Source organism: Rhopalosiphum maidis, chromosome 1 (assembly GCF_003676215.2).
Source record: "Rhopalosiphum maidis isolate BTI-1 chromosome 1, ASM367621v3, whole genome shotgun sequence".
Lineage (NCBI taxonomy): Eukaryota > Metazoa > Arthropoda > Insecta > Hemiptera > Aphididae > Rhopalosiphum > Rhopalosiphum maidis.
Genome location: NC_040877.1, coordinates 18,526,836 through 18,549,971, shown reverse-complemented (window position 1 = coordinate 18,549,971; position 23,136 = coordinate 18,526,836). Strand labels below are relative to the sequence as shown.

The window sequence follows — 23,136 nt, the reverse complement described above, 5'->3', positions numbered from 1 at the left end:
ACAAATCCTTTATCAAATTACTTACTTAGGCCAGAAAACATACCTAGTAATCCCAGAAAAATGAGGCGGTGTCCTATACTAACCTAACTAATGTCTAAATCGTATATATATAATATTGTAAACGTATAAATGTATATAAATTAAGCTATACTTAAAGTAACTATATTTTACATATAACAGGCCGATCACCTATGTACCACCATTATATTATGACCAGAGTGTCCTCAACCCGCCACAGTATGCAATATGCATAGGTAATAAGTACCTACACGGGCTACACGTTATATTGTATAATATAAGATCATATGCGTGATTCAAATATATGTTTTATTGTAGTTATTTAATTTATGGCACGAACCACCTGACCGTGAATCAGTAGGGAAACGTTTGTTAAATGAAATGTAACCTATAGAATAAGTCTAATTTTTAAATTTTTTAAAAACTAGATAACTCACACTTTTTTATAGTTGGTTTTGAATGACCTCGTCATTGAGTAAGGTACTACAGTAATATGGATATAATATATTAAATTTAAATTCAATGATAAATCATTGCATATGAATAACGATTCTGATCTGAAACGTTATGTCAGCCTATTCAGCCAGTATTATATATTTAAATATGTTTCTATTAGTAATATATTAGCTATAATTCTGTTCACTGTTTCCTTATATATTGTATACTCTTAAATATAGGCGAAACTAGACATTTGTATAAGGGTAGGCCAAAAGATTTAAGTATGTCTCTCTCCGTCGTTAAAAAAAATATTAGCTATTCAAGTTTGTATATTTTTTATATTATAGAAGAACTTATTTATATATTTTATACAATTAATACTCTAAGCTTTGTTTTTTATATTAATATTTAATATACTTAGAAATTAATAAATATTTTTTTTATTTATAGTCATATTGCCATAAAACATTTAAACTTACATTGAATTCCAAAAAAATATACCGATACTTATTAAATGTCACAGCCTGTTTGCGGTGCGGATACCGTGTCACCGCGACGAAAATATGGCCTATAGACATTGACCATCACCGCTCTTCTCATTACTTATTTCTATAAATACACGTATAATTGACGAAAATATGTGGTACAAATCTCTCCACAATCGAACATTATATTGAAATAAATATAGACAAATAAAAAAAAAATAAAATTAAAAATACCTAAAAATAATTTCCATTTGTTGATTTAAACATTTAAGAAGATAAATTAAAAAACTTATTTTTACTTCTTAAAACGTATTAATAATTACATCAAGTAGAATAAGCTAATATTATGCATCCTATATTATGTATTATTATTGTAAACAGTGGTATATATATTTATTTATCGTTTCCATTATTACATTCCGGGAAAATAATTACAAAAATAGTATTTTAATATAATATATTAAAGGGGTAGTCACGACGAGACTCTAGAGCCATACGTGGCTCTTGATATCTGCAAGCTTAGAGTAAAATTATTAACTATTTTAAATATTTAATGAACATCTCTTAACAATGTGGCTCGCTTAGAATTAGCTTCGTAAATTTGTGGCTCTCAAAATTAAGGTCAGTAGGCAGTGGCCACCCCTAATATATTATTATGTATTTCATCTACATCATTTTTGAGGCCGATAACTTGTCAGCATTAGGTCAGGTCAACATGATCTGACTGGCTTGACTCGTAGTTTCACTTATGTCCTCAAGTCAGGACCAACATACCTATACCGGCTATACCGTTGTATAAATAATACGTAGTGTTATGGTTATTTATCTTTTAATTTTCAGAGGTAGACAAATAGTTAAAAAATAATATTTAAATATAAAATCAAGTGACTTATGTACGATATTGTTTTAATGTTATTAATTTAACTTTTAAGACGATACTGACACAGTGACACATGAAATACGGCTTATTTATAAAAAGTTGAGTGCTATGACAAATATTCGAGGTATTTTTATACATCGCTTGAAATAAATGTATCTAATTGTATTGAATATATCATTATGTGATGTGCATAGTTATAATAATATATTTTAAATTAAGTACAAAAAAATAACTGAACTTAAAATGTACATAAAAAAGTAAATTTGTATATTTTATACATTTTTGAAGTCCTTTTAATGGCAGTAAGAAATACTTACGAGGAACCATGCGTGCTGTACTGAATTTTTAAGCTTTTTCCTAACATAAATGTTTTCATAATATTTACTTGCGAGCATAGGAAAATAAAAATTTCAAATTTCAAATTCGTCTATACATAGTTGAAGAAAAGCCAAAATATTAAAAAAATAATAATTTATTTATAAGATGCCAATATAAATAAGTTAAATATATTTTATTTTATTTTTCAGAGCGTTTTATTAACACCTCCCTATCCAAATATTGATAACTATTTTTAAATACAAACTCAATTTGATACAAACAAGTCTGTTGTTCAAAGACTTTTCCAATAGTGTCTGCCGTCTGGGAGTAGATTTCATAATTACATTTTCGTGTGTTTTATAAATGCGTTTTGATAATTTTAGGGATGAACAACTCCCCTAGCACTCCCCTCCACCAATGAGTGTACACAATTGCCGAGTGAACACAATAAAATTACTCTTTTTACAGCTTGTACTAAAATTCTAGCTGTCAATACTCAATGACGTTACAACCACGTGATCTGTGCGTGTCTATTCGCGTCATGTAATCTTAATATATATTACGTATTATTAATATGACATTAGGTTTATTATAACATGCAAATCATTATTGCAATACAGATTCTGGATAGTTTATATACAGTTATATATTTATGATAATTGTACGCAGCCGCCGGCCTGCTAGTTATACCTATTATTTTATGACCACGGTCCACGGCAGACATTATAATAAAATCTATCGCGGTTATCTCAATCGTGCTTCGACTGTGATGACGGTTAGTCAAGAACGCCGTTAAAACTGTAGCAGTCTCGTCTCTACAACTCTTGAGTGCAGCCGCAAAGGCACGAGATCTCTGCGTAATGCCGTCGAACAGGCAACGTAAGTATTTATTACAAATGGTAATATACAATAATATTGTATATCATTAAAGAATTAGATAGATCGCGAAGACATTGTAATATAATATATTAGATATATAATTAGTTTTTTATGCTGTTTTCTTTTGTGTGATATTTTAAAATATTTTACTTCTTGGTGGCGGAGACGGGGAGAGGATCAAAAAGAGTGATTCGATAACTCATTCTTATCTTGTTCCTAGTCAAAAATTGTATTGTACCAATATTGTGAGTTAAAAATAGTCAATTTATGATTTTTTTTACCATTTCATACTATGATATGAACGTAAGAAAAATCTATGAAAAATGCTTCGTTTTTAATTATTTAACGAATTTTGGTATGGTTTTGTATAATTTTAAAAGTATCAGTGTTTCATAATTGAAAATCTCTCAAATCATTTATCATAACATAATATGGATATAATAGAGGTTAGCGAGTCAATAAAATAAATATGGAAAAAAACTATCAAAATTCTTTTAAAATTGTTAAATTAATTAGTTGTTATATAAAAATAAAATCAAGTTTTGTACGGAGTATATTTTTGGAAATACCAAATACGTTTTGTAAAATATTTGGTAAACAAAAATCGAAACTTGTTTAACAAGAAAAATTCATCTTATACTTATTATTTGTATTCTAATGTATGCAGTTGTTTTAAATATTTTATTATTTATTAATAGTATCCTAACTTGTGTTTTTTTATTTTTTTTCATCATGAAGATTCAAAAATAATATTTTATGTTTTGTAACATTCAAATTGCCAACTAGTAACTAGTTAGAACTAGTTTAGAACTAGTTCTAAATACCTACTTAATATTGTGTTGATTTTAATTAGAAATGCACGAATGTATTTTTAAAAATTTGAATTGGTATGTAAAACAAATCTTATAATAAAATTTAATCTGATAAACCTGCTTTTAATAAATATAAAATAAACTCGTGTTATGTATTTATTGTATACAAGAATTATTCCATAACATTATCTATTTTTAATGTAGGTTAATTAATATTCAGTTCTGTTACATACCTACTTGTATATTTTATTTTTGGGAAGAACGCGTCATCGTATTCATTTTCATAATATTTTGCGAACAACTCGTAAATACCTTAAATTAAATAAAACATTAATTTGAATAACATATTTTATATTTTCAGGAAACTTTATAACATTAAAAAGTGATATATTTATCAACATGTATTTGTTATATTCTATAGTATTTAGTTAAATTCTTACAATCACTATATTCAAAATAAAAATAATTAATTAATTAATTTAAATATGTAGGAAGTTAGATACTCATAAATTATATAGTTACATAAACAGTTATTTGGTATTTATTTTACGCATATTAAGACTATCTAATATCTATGTTAAAATTATATTTCTTATCAATTTTATTTTTATAATTGTTAATAATTAAAATAATTAAATAGATTAATAACTATAGGAAGGTGACAATTTTAAATTTCCTATTTAAATTTTAAACTATAACCTGCTACTTATCAATCATTTTACATTATATTTGTACTTTGCAACTAAGGTTGGTACCTCAGGGATTATATTAGATTTCGGTAAAGGCGTGTTTTATCTTATGACCTTATGTTATATATTACCTACAGAATTAGTCAACATTGAAAATTTTCAATACTTTTTAAAGTAATCAGGAAAACTAAAATAAATACGAATATTTGTAAAATTTTAATATTACTTATATTATTAAAATAATTTTTTAGTTATTTCCCTAAGATTTTTAAAGTACTTAAAGGTTTTTAAAATTGTATTTAATTTTATTATCTCAATACGCATCCGATTTTCCAATTTTTCCTATCAGCTGCTTATTTTTTTTTCTGTCAGGTCCTGCATATAAACATTTATACCAGTGCAGTTAATAAATTTTTAATCCATACCAACTTATTACAGAAAAATGTGTAAATACCTACTAAATAATAGGTTATAAATATGTGGTATAAATAAGTAATAGTTTAAAATGAATCTAAATATTTTGAAAATTTCAATATGTGAATAAAATATAAAATATTATAATATACGTTAAAAGTTTAAGGCTCCACAAATAATATTTTTAAATTGTAACAAAATGACTAAAATCGTTAATTTTAGTTTAAATAAATAATTTTGTCACAGATAAATTTTTTGTTGCAATTAATAGGAGAAAAAAAAGGAAAAAATAGATACAAATATTGTAAAGTGATATTATATCAAATATGTTGTATATTCTAGATTTCAAAATAGATACGTATAATAATAGTGTTAACGATCGTTTATCATTCAGTTTTTTCCCTCTCAGATATTTAACAAAAAAATTGTATAATATGATCAATGTTATAAAAAAAAAAAAAAACTAAAATTAGAAGCTTATTGACAGTTAAAATTTATCTAGTTATTTACAAAAAAACAAAAATTAACTACGCTGTAACTACGCTGTAACTAGTATGCTAATTATGTTCATTGACATGCAAAAATATTAGTAATGTGAATACTTTATTTTTTTAATTCGTTTTAATATTTTAAATTAATTATAAAATATGTCTAACTCATAGCTTGTATAGTAAATTAAAAGGTTAAATTTTAATAACCTTAATTATTAATACAACAATTAATTCGACATTATATCATTATCAGGTTATGAGTTCAGTGGAATATTAAGGATTTTCAATGAAAGCCTCTCCGCATTTACCAGCTAAATAAAATGCTAAAAAAATACATGCTAAAACAAAAATTTGAAATTAAAATCACTTAAAGTAGAAAATACATTTGATAATATTAATAACTTTTATTTTTATTATAATTATTGATCTCTTACGATTTCGGCAGCAGAGTACTTTTAGAATGAAAGAACCAATAAAGAATATTATTATTATTAAGAAACATCCTACAGTTTATTTATTTTTGATAAGTCAATGTTTTAATTTTAATAATTGTATAGGTACAATATATTCTATTGTTTTATAATTTATTAAATATATTGTATGGATCAGTGATTTTCAATCTGGGTAATGCGGAATTGGTTCCCAGGTCAAATAATTAATAAAGACAATAAAGTGTATGAATTGGTTCCCTAAAAAATTACTTTCCTATAAGTATACAATTGTTACAAAATATGTTCAAATTTATAATCTTATAATATTTTATTAGTTTTTACGATGTCCGATAAAGTTTATAAACACAATTGTTTAGTATCATTTAATTATTATTATTATTATTGATATAAGGAAAAAATATTATTATTGACCAATATGTAAATAGCGTATTATATGAATATATTATACTGAGCAACATTTTTAAACTTATCTAGGTATTTTAGATAGTGTTTGAAGTATGAAATATTTTATATATCTATAATAATTCTATACAGTCCTAAGCCTGTATCACATGGGAAGGAATTTGTTGCTGATTGAATATATCAAAATTGAAAATAATTTGAAAAGTTAATTTAATAAGATTGTATTATTTTGAAAGCTTATGGTAATCAATTCGTATGTTACCTGTAGACAACCCGGGAACCAATTCGACAATTTGGAATCAACTCGTAGTCGTTCTTCAATCTTTTTAGGACCACGTCTCAAATTTTCCCCTGAAAATCCATCGCGATCCAAATGGTTTCACTTTTACAGGATCAATAAGTAGTTTTAAAAAATTAAAGTTTGTTTATTACTTATTACTCTATATACTATAACATCTATAGGTTTATAATGAGTATAATTTTAGTATTTTACAAATGTATTTTTAAATTTTTTCTTAATAAAGTGTATGCGAAGTGTGTGCTTGTTTCCTGCTAAGGTTGATAACAGTATCTTATAATTTATATAGTAAATAAAATAACATAAATATTTTAAAATCTACCTTTATATAATTTAAAAAGAGTCTCACGACCCACCAAAAATTAATTTTCACCCCACAGTTTAAAAAACGATGGTATAGACTAAGTTTATATAATATATGTATGTATTATGTACCTATGCAGTTACGTATTATTAGAATAAACAATACCATAAAGCTTACAGTGTTTATTTTATCAATTACTACATTATAACAATAATTTTGTATTGGCAATGAATTGTTCGTCTGTTCAATTATATTTTATTAGTTAATGGTTTATATTTAATTTAAGAATATGTATGTATACTATTTTATATAGTTTAAAGATTATCAATATTAAACATAAAATAGTTTACGAACAAGCCGTAAATTTACGTATGATTTCTGAAATAATAAGTTCATGATTAACTTTTTTTCGAGCAGGAATGACAGATCAAATTTAAAGTAAAAAAAAATATGAAACATTATTTAAAGTCGACAAATATAAAATTAGTATAAACTCAATAATAATATAAATAATACGATGACAAAATATATGACATGTATAATAGTGTATTTATAATGCATGCCTCCAATACTCTGCTACCTCCATGGTCTAGTTGTTAGCTGATTCCACGTCTTCTAATCACGAATTTAGCTGGGCAGTTGTTACAGACTAAAATGTGTACCATTGTTTGAACCTCAACATAGTTACAGTTAGTGTTTTTTTCACACCGATTATTCTCCATTTAAGGTTCACTTCCGTACTTTCAAATTCTATGTGTGTAGTTTGTTTAGAGTCCTCCGGACCATATATTTGTAATTATGCCCCGCGAGTATTTTCTTCTCGACTTTTTTTAAATTTCTTCTTTTGATAGTTTTAATTTTGAGTTGTTTTTCAGTTTTTTTGTACATTTTAGGAAACTCTTTTTTGATTATAATCGAAAGGTTTCTGCATGAATAATGAATTATGATACGCGAATAAATTATTAAAAATTTCATTAAAAAAAATATATATAAATTAGACTGTCAATATTTTTTTAAAGATATTTGGGTCATCATAGTTCCAGGCCCTAATAATAATCGACCGATTTCTTTAAAATTCGGAATTCGTGATAATTGGTAATTTATATTTTATATAATATTATGTACATTTATACATGTATGTAATTGATATACCCAAATATAATCATAAAAAATTAAAATCGATTTTATTGAAAAAATTAATTTTATAATATCTATTAACTAAAACTACGTCTTTTACATGCGGTTATATCAAATGATTTTGGTTAGGTTAAATTTTTAAATTTTTATGTTTTTAAATGTTTATATTATTTATATTTTGAAAATAATAATATTAAATATTTTAATGATATTATTCTAAAAATAAACAATAAAATTATTTTTGTCGTTTTAATAATATCTATTTTACCTATAGGTCTTGTATCGATGTCATGTACTATGTACATCTATTGGTTTAATCAATTTGGTTATTTAAAAATTGGAAGTCTTGGAAACCAAAATATTGAATTTTGTATAATATATAATATGTTATAAATTATATATTTAAATATGTATAATAAACAATAACTAAATACACCGAGAAATTTGTATAATATCCATAAATGTATACAATGTAACTATATATGTAGGTATAATATATAGGTACATTGTATACCTTATGTTATATATTATATTGTATATAATATGTAATTTACTTATTTTAATCTTTATTCAAAATTTTGATATGATGTCGACGATGACTTGCTTCATATTTTAATTATTTAGTTATTATATGACATCAAAACATGAATTACAATGCGTAGAACAAAATTGGAAAATATTAATTAAAAGTTATAATCAATAATTAAATGGCCGTGAAATGTTTAAAATAATAGACTTTTTATTTCACGTAGGTACATATTAAGTATGTATGCGATTAAATATATGATTAAGATACCACGAAATGTGTACTGAAAAAATTAATTAATTATATAAATTATAAAGATTAATTATATAGATATTATATTTTATTGGTCGCTTAAAAAACTATTATATTATAATTTAGGCGTATATATTTTTTATAAAAGTATATTCTTTTCAATAGATGATCATTGATAATACGATAATGATTATTTTAAATGTATTAATACTATATATTAATTGTATCATAACAAGTACGCGCATTCATCATATTTGAATGAGTAATAATAAAAAATATATTTTAGTTTCGGATGATTAGGTACTCTAAAATTTTGCCCAACCCAAATGATATTCGCGACCAGTAGAAATGATTTGACAATCGCCTACTACAGCGTTCCGCATTGGCCGTAAAAACACTAAGCAACTATAAGCATTACAAACTGTTATCCGTTGCGATTAGTTATTATGTTTTCGTTAGTCAAGAGTGTTAGACGTGTCATGTTTGTGGATATCATAAGTTTTTTTTTATAATTTTCTTATCAATGTAAATCATAATATTATTCTTTACATATTTTTTTACTCATTTCTTCGAAAACTATATACACAACAATGGCATTGAATAAAGATTCAGGCATGTATACTATTAAATAATATCATACATATTTTATTTGTGTCTTATTGTATGACTAATGATTATAGTTTATTAAAAATAAAATACTAATTCAAATTTTCAATTGAAAAAAAAAGTAAACTTACATAGCCTGAATTATTAGGAATTGAAATATTTAACTAGATAGTAATAGATATATGTGAGTCACGTGGATTTAAATGTTTTTTGCAAATACTTTAAAAACAAAAACACTCTTAATTTTATTATTAAAAAACATTACAAAACTATTAAGTACATTAGTTTCAATTAGATTAATATATCTGTGAAAAATATAATGAAATTTAAAAGTAACTATAGATGTACTTGTTTTTATGTGTATCTATGAAAAAAACAATAAGTTATAAGATAGAGGCAAGTATGAAACTCTAATAGAACGTAAATTATTGTTACACGCTTAATACATTTTCATATTATATTCTTAGTTTTAGATAGTTTAAAAATGAATGCACTTAAATAGTTAAATTAAATCAGAAAGTTATTTTTTATTTGATAAATCATTTAATCATATAACGACGAATAAAAATATAAAATATATTATTTATAAGATAATACAATTATAATGTTAATTGTACAGTGTGCCTATTATCTAATTTAGAGAATTCAAAACAATTTTGGAGATGTTAAGTATTTCAAGGGTATCAGTAATATCTAAATATACAAAGTGTAACAGATAGAACTGACTTTTGGAATAACTTTTGTTCTAGGTTATTAATATTTTTAATTTTTTTTTTTATTTATCATTAAGAGATCCTAGCATTATATATATATAATTTTATTTTATTTATGTTTATTTTTTAGAACTGAAAATAAAAAAATAAAATTTGATTTACATTTTTTTGGTTAAATTTAAAATAGCTACTTTGTGAATCTGATTATAAGAACAATTTTGATGGTAAACAAATTTATCCAAGTCAAGTAGTTTTTTTTTAGAATTTTTTTAAAATATCAATATTTTTTTATTAAATTAATTTAGAACGTAAAAACTTTTTCAAAAATATGATTTTTGAGAATTTGCTGACATGATTAGTTTTCTTAAATTATTTACTTATCATATAATATTAACAATTTTTGTCATACATTTAAGTAGCATAAATTTTTTTTTTTTTGTCATGGCTATCTGTTACACTGTACACTAACTACCTAGTAACAAAAATTCTTCGATATTTAATTACTGAAATATATAATAATTGTATAATAGTTAAATGTGGAAGTTTATTCTTTCCTTACCTATTTTCTTTTAACAGTTTATTTAATAAATACTGAAGTACCTACCTGTTACAATTATTGACATCATAATAAATATATTATACCCATTAATAAACTATACATATTATATAAAATATTTTTTTAAAGGAAATTTCTTTTAATAATATGATAAATTCAATTATATTATGTGATAATAAATATTTTACATTTCAAGGAAAAATAAATAAAGAATGCCAAAAATTATGAAATAATCATTAAACTGCTTGTCAGTTGTCTACTACATTTTGAATTTTAAATTATTACTGAGTGGCTTACTAAACGTACAAGATACTTATCTATACTACTATATTACACCATGTATAATTTATGCATTCATAAATATCAAAATATTTATGAATTAGATAATCCAAATCACATAAACAGCGAAAAAAAAATTAAGATCATGAAACGAAAATAAATAAATATAAATTATATTTTTTAATTTTTTTTCCCATCTTAAAGGACATTTAAAATTTTAGTGATGGCATAATTAAATATTTATTACCTTATATGCTAAATTAATTTAAAAAAAAAGTTAATGCAAATGTGTATAGAAAATGGATATGTGTATATGGAAAATAATATCATAGAATAGTATTGTAATTTATAAATTATATACCTACTTTATTGTGTTGTCATGGCACCCTTAGTCATTTTCTAAAAATCCGGAGGTACCCTATATGCCCTATGGCTTATAGACTAAAATTATATTTCAAATGATTTCGTGGTACCCTAGTTAGGAATCTCTAGTATAGGTATACTCAGTGTAGGAACACCCGAACACTTATTACGTAATTAATGGGTTTTAATAATATTAATATTGTTTCACAATAGTTAATATTATAGTTGAGGAAAAACTCATATTTATGTTTAATTTACGAGTATTATGACTATTAAAATTTATAATATTCAAGGAAAATAAAATTTCCTTACTCCATAATATATTATATGTTGAAACATTTGCTCAATCATTTAAATTTAAAAAATAAAATAAAATAATTATAATATAACATTGTACATTTGTAAATTTATTTTTTAGTAATATTTAAGACTAGATTGGAAAATTTCCTTAACCCAGTATCCACTTATACACTTATATACGATAATTTACGTACCCCTTCACGGCTCGGAAATCGTCATGCAGTCTTAAACAAATTGTGATCGACGAGATATTCGTATATGAACTTATTCTATATTACTCTAATTCGTCCCAATCTAATAATGCCATCACTATAACAGGTGACTGTTTAAAACGCGTAATTTCAATTTTTGTCTTTTCTTTATTCACTCATATTATGCTTATTATTAAGGGGTATATATTTTGTATGAATTGTATTATTGTACACAATAATTATTATTTATTATTTCCAATTATATAACGCATAATGTATAAATTATTTTGGAATATAATTATTGTTTAACAATAATAATGTTTTTTATCATTATTCAAACAATACTAGATAATTATATATATTTTAAAATATTGCATATTTATATAAAAAAATAAGCTAGATCCGTGATAATGTATTAAAATATATAGGTAACTATATAAAATTTAGAAAATTTAAGCCATCTAAATGTTGCAAGTACACCACCATATACGGATATACTCGTAACCTTTATAAAAAAAAAACTTCACTATAATATAACAATAATTCGTTACGCTAAATCTTCGACAAAGCCAAACTCACGTTTTATTGTTATTTTTGTCACGCACACGTTTTAAAAATATTAGTATAGTCATATAGATGTATAGTCGTAGGTACTAGGTATCATCATATAATTTTAATTTATTATAAATTTACCTATTTACGCAGCTTAGTGGTTACTGCGGTCTGCGATTTTAGTTTTTCATTTTTATTCTCATATAGTCATAGAGCTTAAACATTTATTCTTAATTTGTTTTACATCAATTACACATTATACTTTAATATATATATTTTTCAATCGAATTTCTCGGTTTATAACATTTTTTTCTAACCGATCATGATGAATAAATATTACTGTTGCAGACAACCGCAATTTTATCCAACAGAGATATGTGTTGAGCTCAATGGGCTTTATGGCATTGGCCATAGGCTATGTTCAACGATTTTGCTTGAGTTTGGCGATCACCGAAATGGCAGAACAAAAGCACCATACGGTTTATCAGGATGCTAATTTGGGCACAGTGTGTCCAGACGGAAAGTCATTCGGAAATGCGACTCTCTTCAAAAAGGTATAACATTAGTATTTATTTTATAATTATTTATTTTGTTGGTACTTTAAATATAAATCCAACCACAATGATTAAAAATTCTTAACGGCTAACATAACTTATCGAGTATAACACCATAACCCAATAAGCGATTAATTAATTGTCACATTATTTTCTGTTAACGAAAATGTCATGATCTATTATATAGCCATTTTTGAATGAAATACAATTCAGAATTAACTTACTCACTGCGCTTTATTTGCTGACAACATTTTGAATACAATCAGTTCGTATGTATACATATTTATAACCACAATTAAACAGAATTCAGAGGTACCTAAAACCTATGTATGAATGTATCATATTATAATTAATTTAGACTGTACAAAATATTCGGTTAAGCAATAATAAATAAAACTTATCATATGAATTTAATGAATTTTTACAATTGTTAGCAATTACTAGCATTAAACCGGCTATCTATATACAGTTATACATAGTTATTAGTTGTCTTAAAGCATTATTTAAGAATTTAGTATTTAATATTTATTAGAAGCTAGTAAAACGATTTCTATAGTTTATATTGATGTATATTCATGAATAAACTAACGTACAGTTATTATTTTAATTTTCAATGCTGTATCAAGGATAGAAAATGTCAGGTTTCATATAATAAATCATTAAATTTAAATTACAATGATAACATTAATTAACATACTATAAATAACCTATGATATATAAGTTGTGATAGTATTTTTAATAAGACTAGGCTAGATTAAATCCATGAAGTCCGTTAAAGCCGTTATAGATCAGTGATTCCAAATATTTGAGAATTGAAACACATTTTTATGACTGTCTTAAGGGTAATAGTCCTTATTTCTTTAATAATAGCTAAATAAAATATAAGACTTAGTATATATAATATTATACATTTATATTACAATACTCAGTGTAGAACTTATTATCCTCGGACATTTTACAAATAAATAAATTGTTAGATAAATATTAATTATGGTAATTTCATATTATCATAGCTTTCCCTCATATCTTATAAACCTATTATATCCTTATTAGTTATTTCTCATTACATAAATTGTTATCACTCGAAAACTAATCGTAAAATAAAATCAACATATTCAAAAAAAATATGTACCTAATTGAAAATTTAAAATAAAAACTATAAGAGTTCTCATTTGAAAGAAATATTTATCACAGCAAGACATCTCTCATATAAATAGAATATAAAATGTAAATATATCGGTACATAAAATTTACGGTAAAGCACCTACAGATTTTAATAATGTGTTTCAATTTATTTTTGTTTTGCTTATTTTTTAAGTAAACCACTGGGAATTCTTACATTTTATTCTTGTATTAATTTGTTGAACCTAAAAAATATGCATTTTTAACTATAAAATAATTTGTAATAGATGCTTCACGCGAATATAAATTATTGATTGGATATCAATTTTGTCTTTTAAGCCATTAATGCTGGTCGTTCTTTATTTTACTGGGGGCACTTTACAATTGTTTGATATCAGGGGTCACAGTATAATATGTGTAACACGAATGATGCCTATAATGTCTATAATAAAATAATACATGAACTATTAAAGAATAAAAATATATTTGGGGAATATTTCCGTGTATTTTCATTTTATTATCATAGGTATATTTGTATGGAAATAGATATTATAATATTGTTGTCAGCCGGATTAAATGTATTTTCAGAAATTTAAAAAGTTACAGCGTCGTGTCTCGTGCACGCCAGGCGAACACTGGTCGGTATTTTACACTATTAAAATGTACACGTATTCAAACGACATTGTCGTCGGATAATTTTGCGGGTAACAGCCTTTACACGCAGACAGCAACGAGGCGGTGCGAAAACCGTGTATACCTGTAGAGAAATGACGTATTGACATTGCGCGCCTGCGGCCCTCATCAGTCACGCGAAGATCGATCGATTGATCGATATGTGTAACACGTTTGAAGGTTTTGCGATCATCGACAGTGTATATATCTATGCGTGTAAACACAGTACAGTATCCGCAGTACATGCCTACTAGCCGTATAATAGTGTACCTATATATACTTATTTATTATATATATATATATATATATATATATATATAAATGTAAATTATATAGTAGTAGTCGTCGTCATAGTGTTATAGTATTAGTATAGTTATAGTAGACGGTATAGTATAAAGTAGTAGCCTTAGATTATATACATAGTGTATGACCATTGGCCGTGGTCAGCATAGAAATGAGAACAGTTACCTTATGGCGATATAAGAATTAGCCATTTACAAAAATGGTAGTGTCAGATGATTCTATATAAACCTTAGTGCTCTGCGGCGGCGGTCGGTGCGACGTGCCTGCGTAATGTCTCATTGTCATATATATAAATAATATAATATACCTCTACATATGTTTACGAGTTTACAGGTATACTTGTGTGTGTGTGTGTGTGTGTGTATACATGTATATTACAGTTGTGAGAAATTAGTACAAGGGAAACGCGCCAAAAATGATAAAATATCATCGCGAAGAATTAGAAAAATAAGCCATTACCACTGAACCGGTCCGAATGCCAGTGTTATCATTCGATTTATATAACAGAACAATTACAATATGTTAATACGTGTTATGTAATATTTTTTATGACATTTTGTAAAAAAATTTTCCTGTTAATAAATTTAATAGATGTTTAAATTTCAACAGACGCATTTGTTTATTTACAATTATTTCAACAACACGTCATGTACTCATGTGAACACCATTGCCCATAGGTATTACAAATAAATAATGTCAATATATCTACTATCATTGATTTTAAACTATACTTATAATATAATATATTTAAGTATATTTTAAAATCAATGCTACTATATTAGTTATCTATTATGAATTCTATATTGTATAAATTGAAATTTAAGTTATTCAGACCATATGGCGTGAGTAGAATATAGATGATAGTTTTCTAATTTTGACTCTCGGGGAAGGCTTTTTGATGCACAGTTTTGTTTCTTTACTCTGTATAAAAACGAACTACCTCTTTTTATCGAAGGTGAGATATATTTAAAATTGTTTTTTGATGTTCAGACTGATATGCAATGATAAATAATTGATATTGTTTGTTTGTGCTTAAAGAATATAGTTTATATTTTGTAAGATTTCAAAATTTCTCAAAAAGCTAAAAGTAAAATAAAAAAATATGTATTTCTAGATATATTTTTTATATTTCTAAATTCTAAGTCATATTTATTTAATTTTTGATGTATGCTAATATTGTAGTGATATTTTATAATATCCAGATAATCAAGTCTCAAAAAGTGTTTTTTTAAACAATATGCTTTACATTAAAATGTTATTCAAGTTTATGCGAGATTATTCATCTTATTTTAAATATTTATATTATTTTAATTTTTAGTTTTAGAGTAATAAAATATGATACCTACCTACGGCAAATAATAAGTAAATAATATTTTGGCTGCATAATACGAACTGAGTCCCAGTATAACCTTTTATGACGAATTGAAACCCGGTTTGTTTAAGGGTAGATACTTTTTTAAAGTTATTTATAGACAATTGAAATTTTCGATTTTACTGTTGTTTTTTTTTTTTTCGAAATAATATAATATGAATAATTTGTGAATAATTAAATAAATATAAATAATGATAAAATAAGTAATAATATTGTTTATATTGGTAAAAATTTATGGGATAAGTATTGTATATATTCAAATTTAGTTATTGTGTTTGATTGCAACAGCTGCATTTGATGTCCGATTTATTTTTATTTTATATAATTTCTTGTATTAATTATATGAACACTTCTAATTTTTATATACGTACGTTTCGCATCGTACATTCAACAAAATGTTTATAAATTGGTAAATGTTTGGACGGGCTGAATAAAACTACACAAAATAATCTTCGGACTCAATTCGTGTACTATCAGTTTCCTAACCACAGACTCAATTAGTATATGTCCCGTTTGTACCCGGGACTCGATTAGTATATTATTTTTTCCCGCCCAGGTATATACTTAGGTATACTCAATTAGTATACAGAGAATATTTTTAATTTATTTAAAGGTAAGTAGTAGGTTTCATCTTTCTTGATTTCTGATTTATGTTATATAACTCTGGTATAATATAACCTGTATTCTATAGGTACAATGTACATTAACACATAATATTGTGTTCATTTGTTGTAGGATAAGTATTGTAAATCACAACACAATATCTATTATAATATTGTCTAATTTAAAATTTTATTTACCTATGATTTAAAAAATATATAATAATATAATGATTTAGAATATTTAGATAAGTAGATAGTTATAGTACACAAATATATTTTGCTATGACGTGTGAATGGTATTTGTTATTTATTTCAAACAGTTACAATACTATTTACGTTTTAATTGTTTATAATATAGAATTATACATAAATGTTGTATTATTTCCTTGTGTATAATAATGCATAATATACGTCATAATATACTTATATTTATATATAAAATATTAGTGATCACGTCTAATGTTCATGTAATATAATTTATTAAGATACCTATATCATAATGATATTATGATACAACTTTTACCTAATAAAATTATTATATATAGCCCGAGATAATAATAATTAAACAAAAATATCTTTGCACCGGATGTTATTGTTTATAATATTATTTATTAGTGTACACGATCAATTTTCACGAGTGTGATGAAATGTAAGTTTAATATAGGTACCTATGAAAGTACAAGGTTATTGTAGTAATTCATCAAATAAGTATGCAAAGTAATTTTCCGGTTGAATTCTCTTATATTTTCAATTTTGTAAATTTGGTAGGTTGGTTGTAGAAAATAGGTATAGTAGGTATACATCCTTCATTTAGTTATTATTTTTGTATATAGTAAAGTTTATTGAGAAATGGTACGTTTTTTTATCTAGTAGTTATTACATATTATTTAATATTAGTTTTTTTTATTAATTACGATTCTTAGTGGATACCTACACGATGAGTGTATTGATTTTATAATAATGTTTGTTTTTTGTGTCTTATGACGCTTTTTGAGCAAAATGTAAATTTTAAAGATATTTTGGATAAACAAATTTTTTTTATAGGCATTTCAAAAAAATACTTCAAAAAATCGAAAATTTAAATTGTCTTTAAATAACTTAAAAAAAGTCGAAATATTTTGAAAATTAAATCATAAATAGTTAACGCTAATATAAACATTTGGTGAAAATTTCAAGTATTTACCATGATTCGTTTTTGAGTTACAGCAAAATAAAAAAATCGATTTTGTCGAAAACTGATTGTGCGTAAAATTTCCATTTTCCATTACTTTTCTAGGGGTTTTCCCGATGCTTTTGAAAACTACTAGACATTTTTTACTTTTGACCCCCCAAAGTACCAACAAGATTCATTTTCCTTTTCAAAGATGAGCTGAAGCAAAACACCAAAGCACTATTAACTACTATACTCCAAAACGTGATGACAGACAAAAAAAATAAAAATATAATAATATAATATAATAATTTACATCATTGTAAAATCAATATATTCATCACTCTGTTAGTCCGTTCAGAATCTAAAATATAATGGTAAACGATGAGAATATTTACGTAAATAAAAAAATATCTATAAGGAGACGAGATTTTCAACAAATAGGTATTTGTATTTTCTAAACTTGACATATTTTTTAAAAATTTTATAGACATTTGAAATGTTTAGTTTCTTTTTGATAAATATCTTTGATTTTTATTTCTTGTTTATTGTTTTTACATAAATTTATAAAAGTTTAATAACAAAATTTATTTATTTTATAGTTTTCCTTTATTTGAAATTTAAATTTAAGATATAGTTAATAGCTGTATTATTATTTTTGATATTATAATTATAATAACTATCTTAAGTAATTATATTATTTAAAATGTGTTGTCACTAATTATTATAATATTTTAATTACACGATTAATGTTCCTTATTCATATTCAATGTCATCAGTTTAATTTAATTAAATTTAATCTTATTTTTATTTAATATGTTATTATCTTGTTATATAATACATTTAATTTAAATTAATTTAGTTGGCGTATTGCTGATTTTTCCTTTAATTCTTAGACCATAGGTTAGATTAGGTCAAGTATGACGTTTTGATTATTTTTAATTTTGGTTAAAACGGTAGCTTGTTTTTAAAAATGTTTTGGTGTGTGAAAAAATGATTTATCTTTTTTTTTTTTGCAGGAAATGGAATTCGATTGGGATGAAAAGACCCAAGGATTAGTGTTAAGTTCATTCTTTTGGGGGTACGTAATCACACAAATGCCGGGTGGCATGTTGGCTGATATGTACGGAGGCAAAGCCACATTGGGTTTGGGAATGCTATTTAGCAGTATCGGTACAATCATTACGCCTTTTGTAGCCAGGAGCTATGGGCCAGAAGAACTTATTATACTGCGATTGATCATCGGACTCGCTCAAGTATGGATTTTATATTTTTACAGATTATAATATTAATAGTGACTCAGCCACTCAGGTCGTGCATAATAGTTGATAATATAATAAAATTATCAATTAATATATTTAAACAATATATCCGCATAGTATTGACCAATTTTATGTGAAATATGTAGCCACGAATAAATAACTAACTACCTACGTTAGTTAATATAGTGTACCTATTACTCACCACATACCTACTGTTAAAACTATATGGGATTTGGGACAAGCATTCCTACACCAAATTATTTGACAATTTTAATAAAAATAAAATACGGTCTAAGAATCAATTATTATTTAATCATAGTATTTCCCTGAGAAAATTAAAAAGTATACTCCTAGATTCGTCAGATACGAACTTGGTTTTAACGTTTTGACTAGGTAAAAACCATTACGTTACGTACTGTAGTGTAATTATATTCGATAAATATTGCGAACGTGATATTATTTTTCATTATCACATGAAAATATAATTGTTGAAGTATAATTTATATTAATTAAAACTATACAGCTGAGAGATGATTAGTTGAGTACTGTATAATATTATGGATTATGATTTAAAAATATTTATATGTATAACGTACATATGTACATACAATTTCATAGGCCATATTACGATAGTAGGAATCCAATTTTAAGCTAGATAAAAAGTTTTTATTTGTGAAACTAACTGGCCGTAATTTATTATAAAAATATATTTAAAGCAACTTATGAATCACAATCTCTAATTAATTTTTTTTATTCATACATTTATAAAATAATTTCATAATAAAACTAAATAATTATGAGTTATTAGTTTATGACCTATGTCCTATTACTTATTAGTTATTATTTATCATTACTTAGGTAATTAAAATAATATAAGTAGGTATGCAGTAATCATACAGTACTCAATAAGTACTTTAGTAAAGATTAATGAACAAATAATTATAAAAGTTTGTATAGGTATTCTAGTCTTTAGACTATATTTTATTATTTAAAAATAAGTATAGGAATTCGTAAACATAATTATTAACTTTAACACCCTAATGAGATGTTTCTGTTTACAATAATTTGTAGGTACCTAAGTATCTTAACATAATATAATAAATTAACATTCTGACGAATCAAATATCCAAAGTTGTATTTATTATTGTTAGTAATTATATGTTGAGTAAATTGACCAATTGTTAAACTTAAAATTAATATACTAATATACCTAGGGGCCTAGGGCTGTGAATTTGTAGGAAAGTGGATTTTATTTTGGTAATTATGAAACGTTATTGGGATTTTATTATTTTAATAATTCTGGAGCTCTGAACTATGTATTAAGCCGTATTAATTACATTTTAAAAGGATAGTTATACGTTTTTAATAATTTTAAATGTTCGTGATTTTGATAAAATTTGAACTTAAAACTAAAAAAAAAGTTTAGTTATATATTTTTCATATTTTTAAAGTGCTGTAAGAAACGAATAGTGTGTAGGATCATTGGAGTCTTATATTACACCTTTAAACTTTTTTACTTAACTTAAAATATTAATCTTCATTTTATAGAAAAAAAAACTAAGTAGAACATTAAAATATCTATAAATAGAAAAAAATTAGTCAGTTGATTATTTTTAAAATTTCACTGAGTTTAGAAAATGTTAATTTAAGGAAAAGTGTAATTTTACAAGTTTCTATGGGAAACAGTTTTAAAATTATAAAATTATGACTAGTCAAAAATCATTATTTTATGTGTCATTTATCCAATGTTGTTAAGATTTTTGAATTTCAATCACTTAAAAAAATGTATATGGTTTTATGTTCTTTTTTTTTTATTAATTTTTAAAAACTATGAAAAATATTGTTACACATTATTGTAAACCTTAGATTGATTCTTAAAATTAAAATTATTTCACTACAAAATAGTTAATACGTTTTTGTGATTTTAATGAATATCATTCTTTACACTATACAGTAAATGAGCCTATTAATTGTTATATAAATTTTAATTTAATTTTAAGGTACAAATGTTTTTATTTTAAAATATAAATTTATTAGTGAATAAAGTAAAAATTATTTTTGTTTTTTAATAATAGTTTAGACTTTAAAGGAAAATTATTTATTTTCATGAGAATAATTAAAACTTTAATAATTCAAAGTTTTTATGTCGTATACAAATATAATAATAAATGTTTTTTTTTATTGTTTATAAATGTTTATCATTAACAGTGTTTATTTATTTAATAACTAAAATATAATTTTTTAGGGACCATTGTATCCTGCAATGAGCAGGCTACTCGCCTCATGGGTACCAATTGAAGAACGGGGTCGATTGGGATCTCTGGTATTTGCTGGTAGGTAGGCAACACACCTTTAGTAGTTTTTGTTTGACATGAATTATTTTTATTTTATACATACATATATTTTATTCATTTTTAGGAGCACAAGTTGGTAACGTTCTTTCTATGCAGTTAGGTGGTTTTCTTATGCGGTATACTAATAGTTGGACTAGCGTATTCTATGCATTTGGAATTTTTGGTATACTTTGGCTCATGTTTTGGTTTGTATTGATATACAACCACCCAAATCGTCATCCATTTATCAGTTCGAGTGAAAAACAGTATTTGAACAGGGCGATTAACACTATTGACCCAGAAGATGTTTGTTTTATAACAATATTAATAAAACTGAATTACATGTAATAATAATATACTTGGTATTTGTTACCTAGGGCAAGTTATCAATTCCATGGAAAAGTATTGCAACATCAGCACCAGTATGGGGATTGATTATTGTTCAAATAGGTCATGATTGGGGTTTGTTCACCATAATTACAGATTTGCCAAAGTATATGAAGTCAGTGTTGAAGTTCTCAGTAGTCGAAGTATAAATAATAGCATAATGCAGTATTTTAATATATATTATTTGAAAAACCTCATAGATTTACAAGACGTTTTTTATTTCAGAATGGTTTATTGTCTGGCTTGCCATACATAGTAATGTGGTTAGTAGCTATGGGTTCGGGTTTCATAGTAGACTCAATGTTATCATCAAAGTATTTTACAGTAACTTGCATCCGTAAAACATTTGTAACTATAGGTAAAACAGTTTAATAATCCGAGCTGTATAATCGAGAATAAAATAAATGAAATATTGTTATTATTTTTCAGCTAGTGTAGGTCCAGCACTCGGAATTGTTGCAGCATCATATTCTGGATGCGATAAAGTATTAGCAGTAGCTAGCTTCACAATAGGTATGGGACTTATGGGTACTTTTGTACCCAGTTTGAAAGTTAACGCCTTAGATCTCAGTCCCAACTTTGCTGGAACATTGATGGCTATTGTGGGTACAATTGGATGTTTGTCTGGAGTTATTGCACCTTATATTGTTGGCATTATGGTTCCAAATGTATGATAACTATTATATTAATATTTAATCTGATATTATTGGGTTGGGTTAAAAATTATTGTTATTATTATTTTTGACTAATTTAGAGTTCTATGGAAGAATGGCGTGATGTGTTTTGGCTGTCTGCTGCAATACTAATAGCTACCAACTTGTTATTTTTACAATATGGATCAGGAAATGTACAACCATGGAATGAAAAGCCGAACCGCCAGTATAAGAGTAGCGATATTAATAATGAAAATAATACGGCATCAATACTAAAACCATTGTAAAATAATAATCTGATAAGCTTTGTACAGTTAAAACTTTATGTCTTAAAATTTTTATACTAATTATACTTAAGATATAACATAATA

General features: G+C 24.8%; 1 protein-coding gene across 2 annotated transcripts; it reads left to right on the top strand.

Annotated features, from left to right (window-relative positions):
• The first annotated feature begins 2,862 nt into the window (after positions 1–2,862).
• LOC113556184 (putative inorganic phosphate cotransporter) lies at positions 2,863–23,134 on the top strand. Of its 2 annotated transcripts, none has more exons than XM_026961000.1 (9): positions 2,863–3,018; positions 12,704–12,909; positions 19,150–19,386; positions 21,638–21,725; positions 21,811–22,031; positions 22,103–22,255; positions 22,338–22,470; positions 22,542–22,780; positions 22,867–23,134. In XM_026961000.1, exons 1-9 carry the CDS (start codon positions 3,000–3,002, stop codon positions 23,050–23,052), a joined length of 1,482 nt encoding a protein of 493 aa, XP_026816801.1. In that variant the 5' UTR covers positions 2,863–2,999; the 3' UTR covers positions 23,053–23,134. The 2 variants fall into 2 exon arrangements, with proteins under 2 accessions (XP_026816801.1, XP_026816792.1); XM_026960991.1 differs by lacking the exon at positions 2,863–3,018 and adding an exon at positions 9,251–9,407.
• Positions 23,135–23,136: the final 2 nt, after the last annotated feature.

What these genes read in the sequence shown, in the direction of transcription:
- LOC113556184 (XM_026960991.1), top strand. Translation starts at nt 9,386, where the DNA reads ATGGCATTGAATAAAGATTCAG. An exon ending in GGCATTGAATAAAGATTCAG is followed by an intron (nt 9,408 to 12,703) that starts GCATGTATACTA and finishes TTACTGTTGCAG; the next exon opens with ACAACCGCAATTTTATCCAA. An exon ending in GGGATCTCTGGTATTTGCTG is followed by an intron (nt 21,726 to 21,810) that starts GTAGGTAGGCAA and finishes ATTCATTTTTAG; the next exon opens with GAGCACAAGTTGGTAACGTT.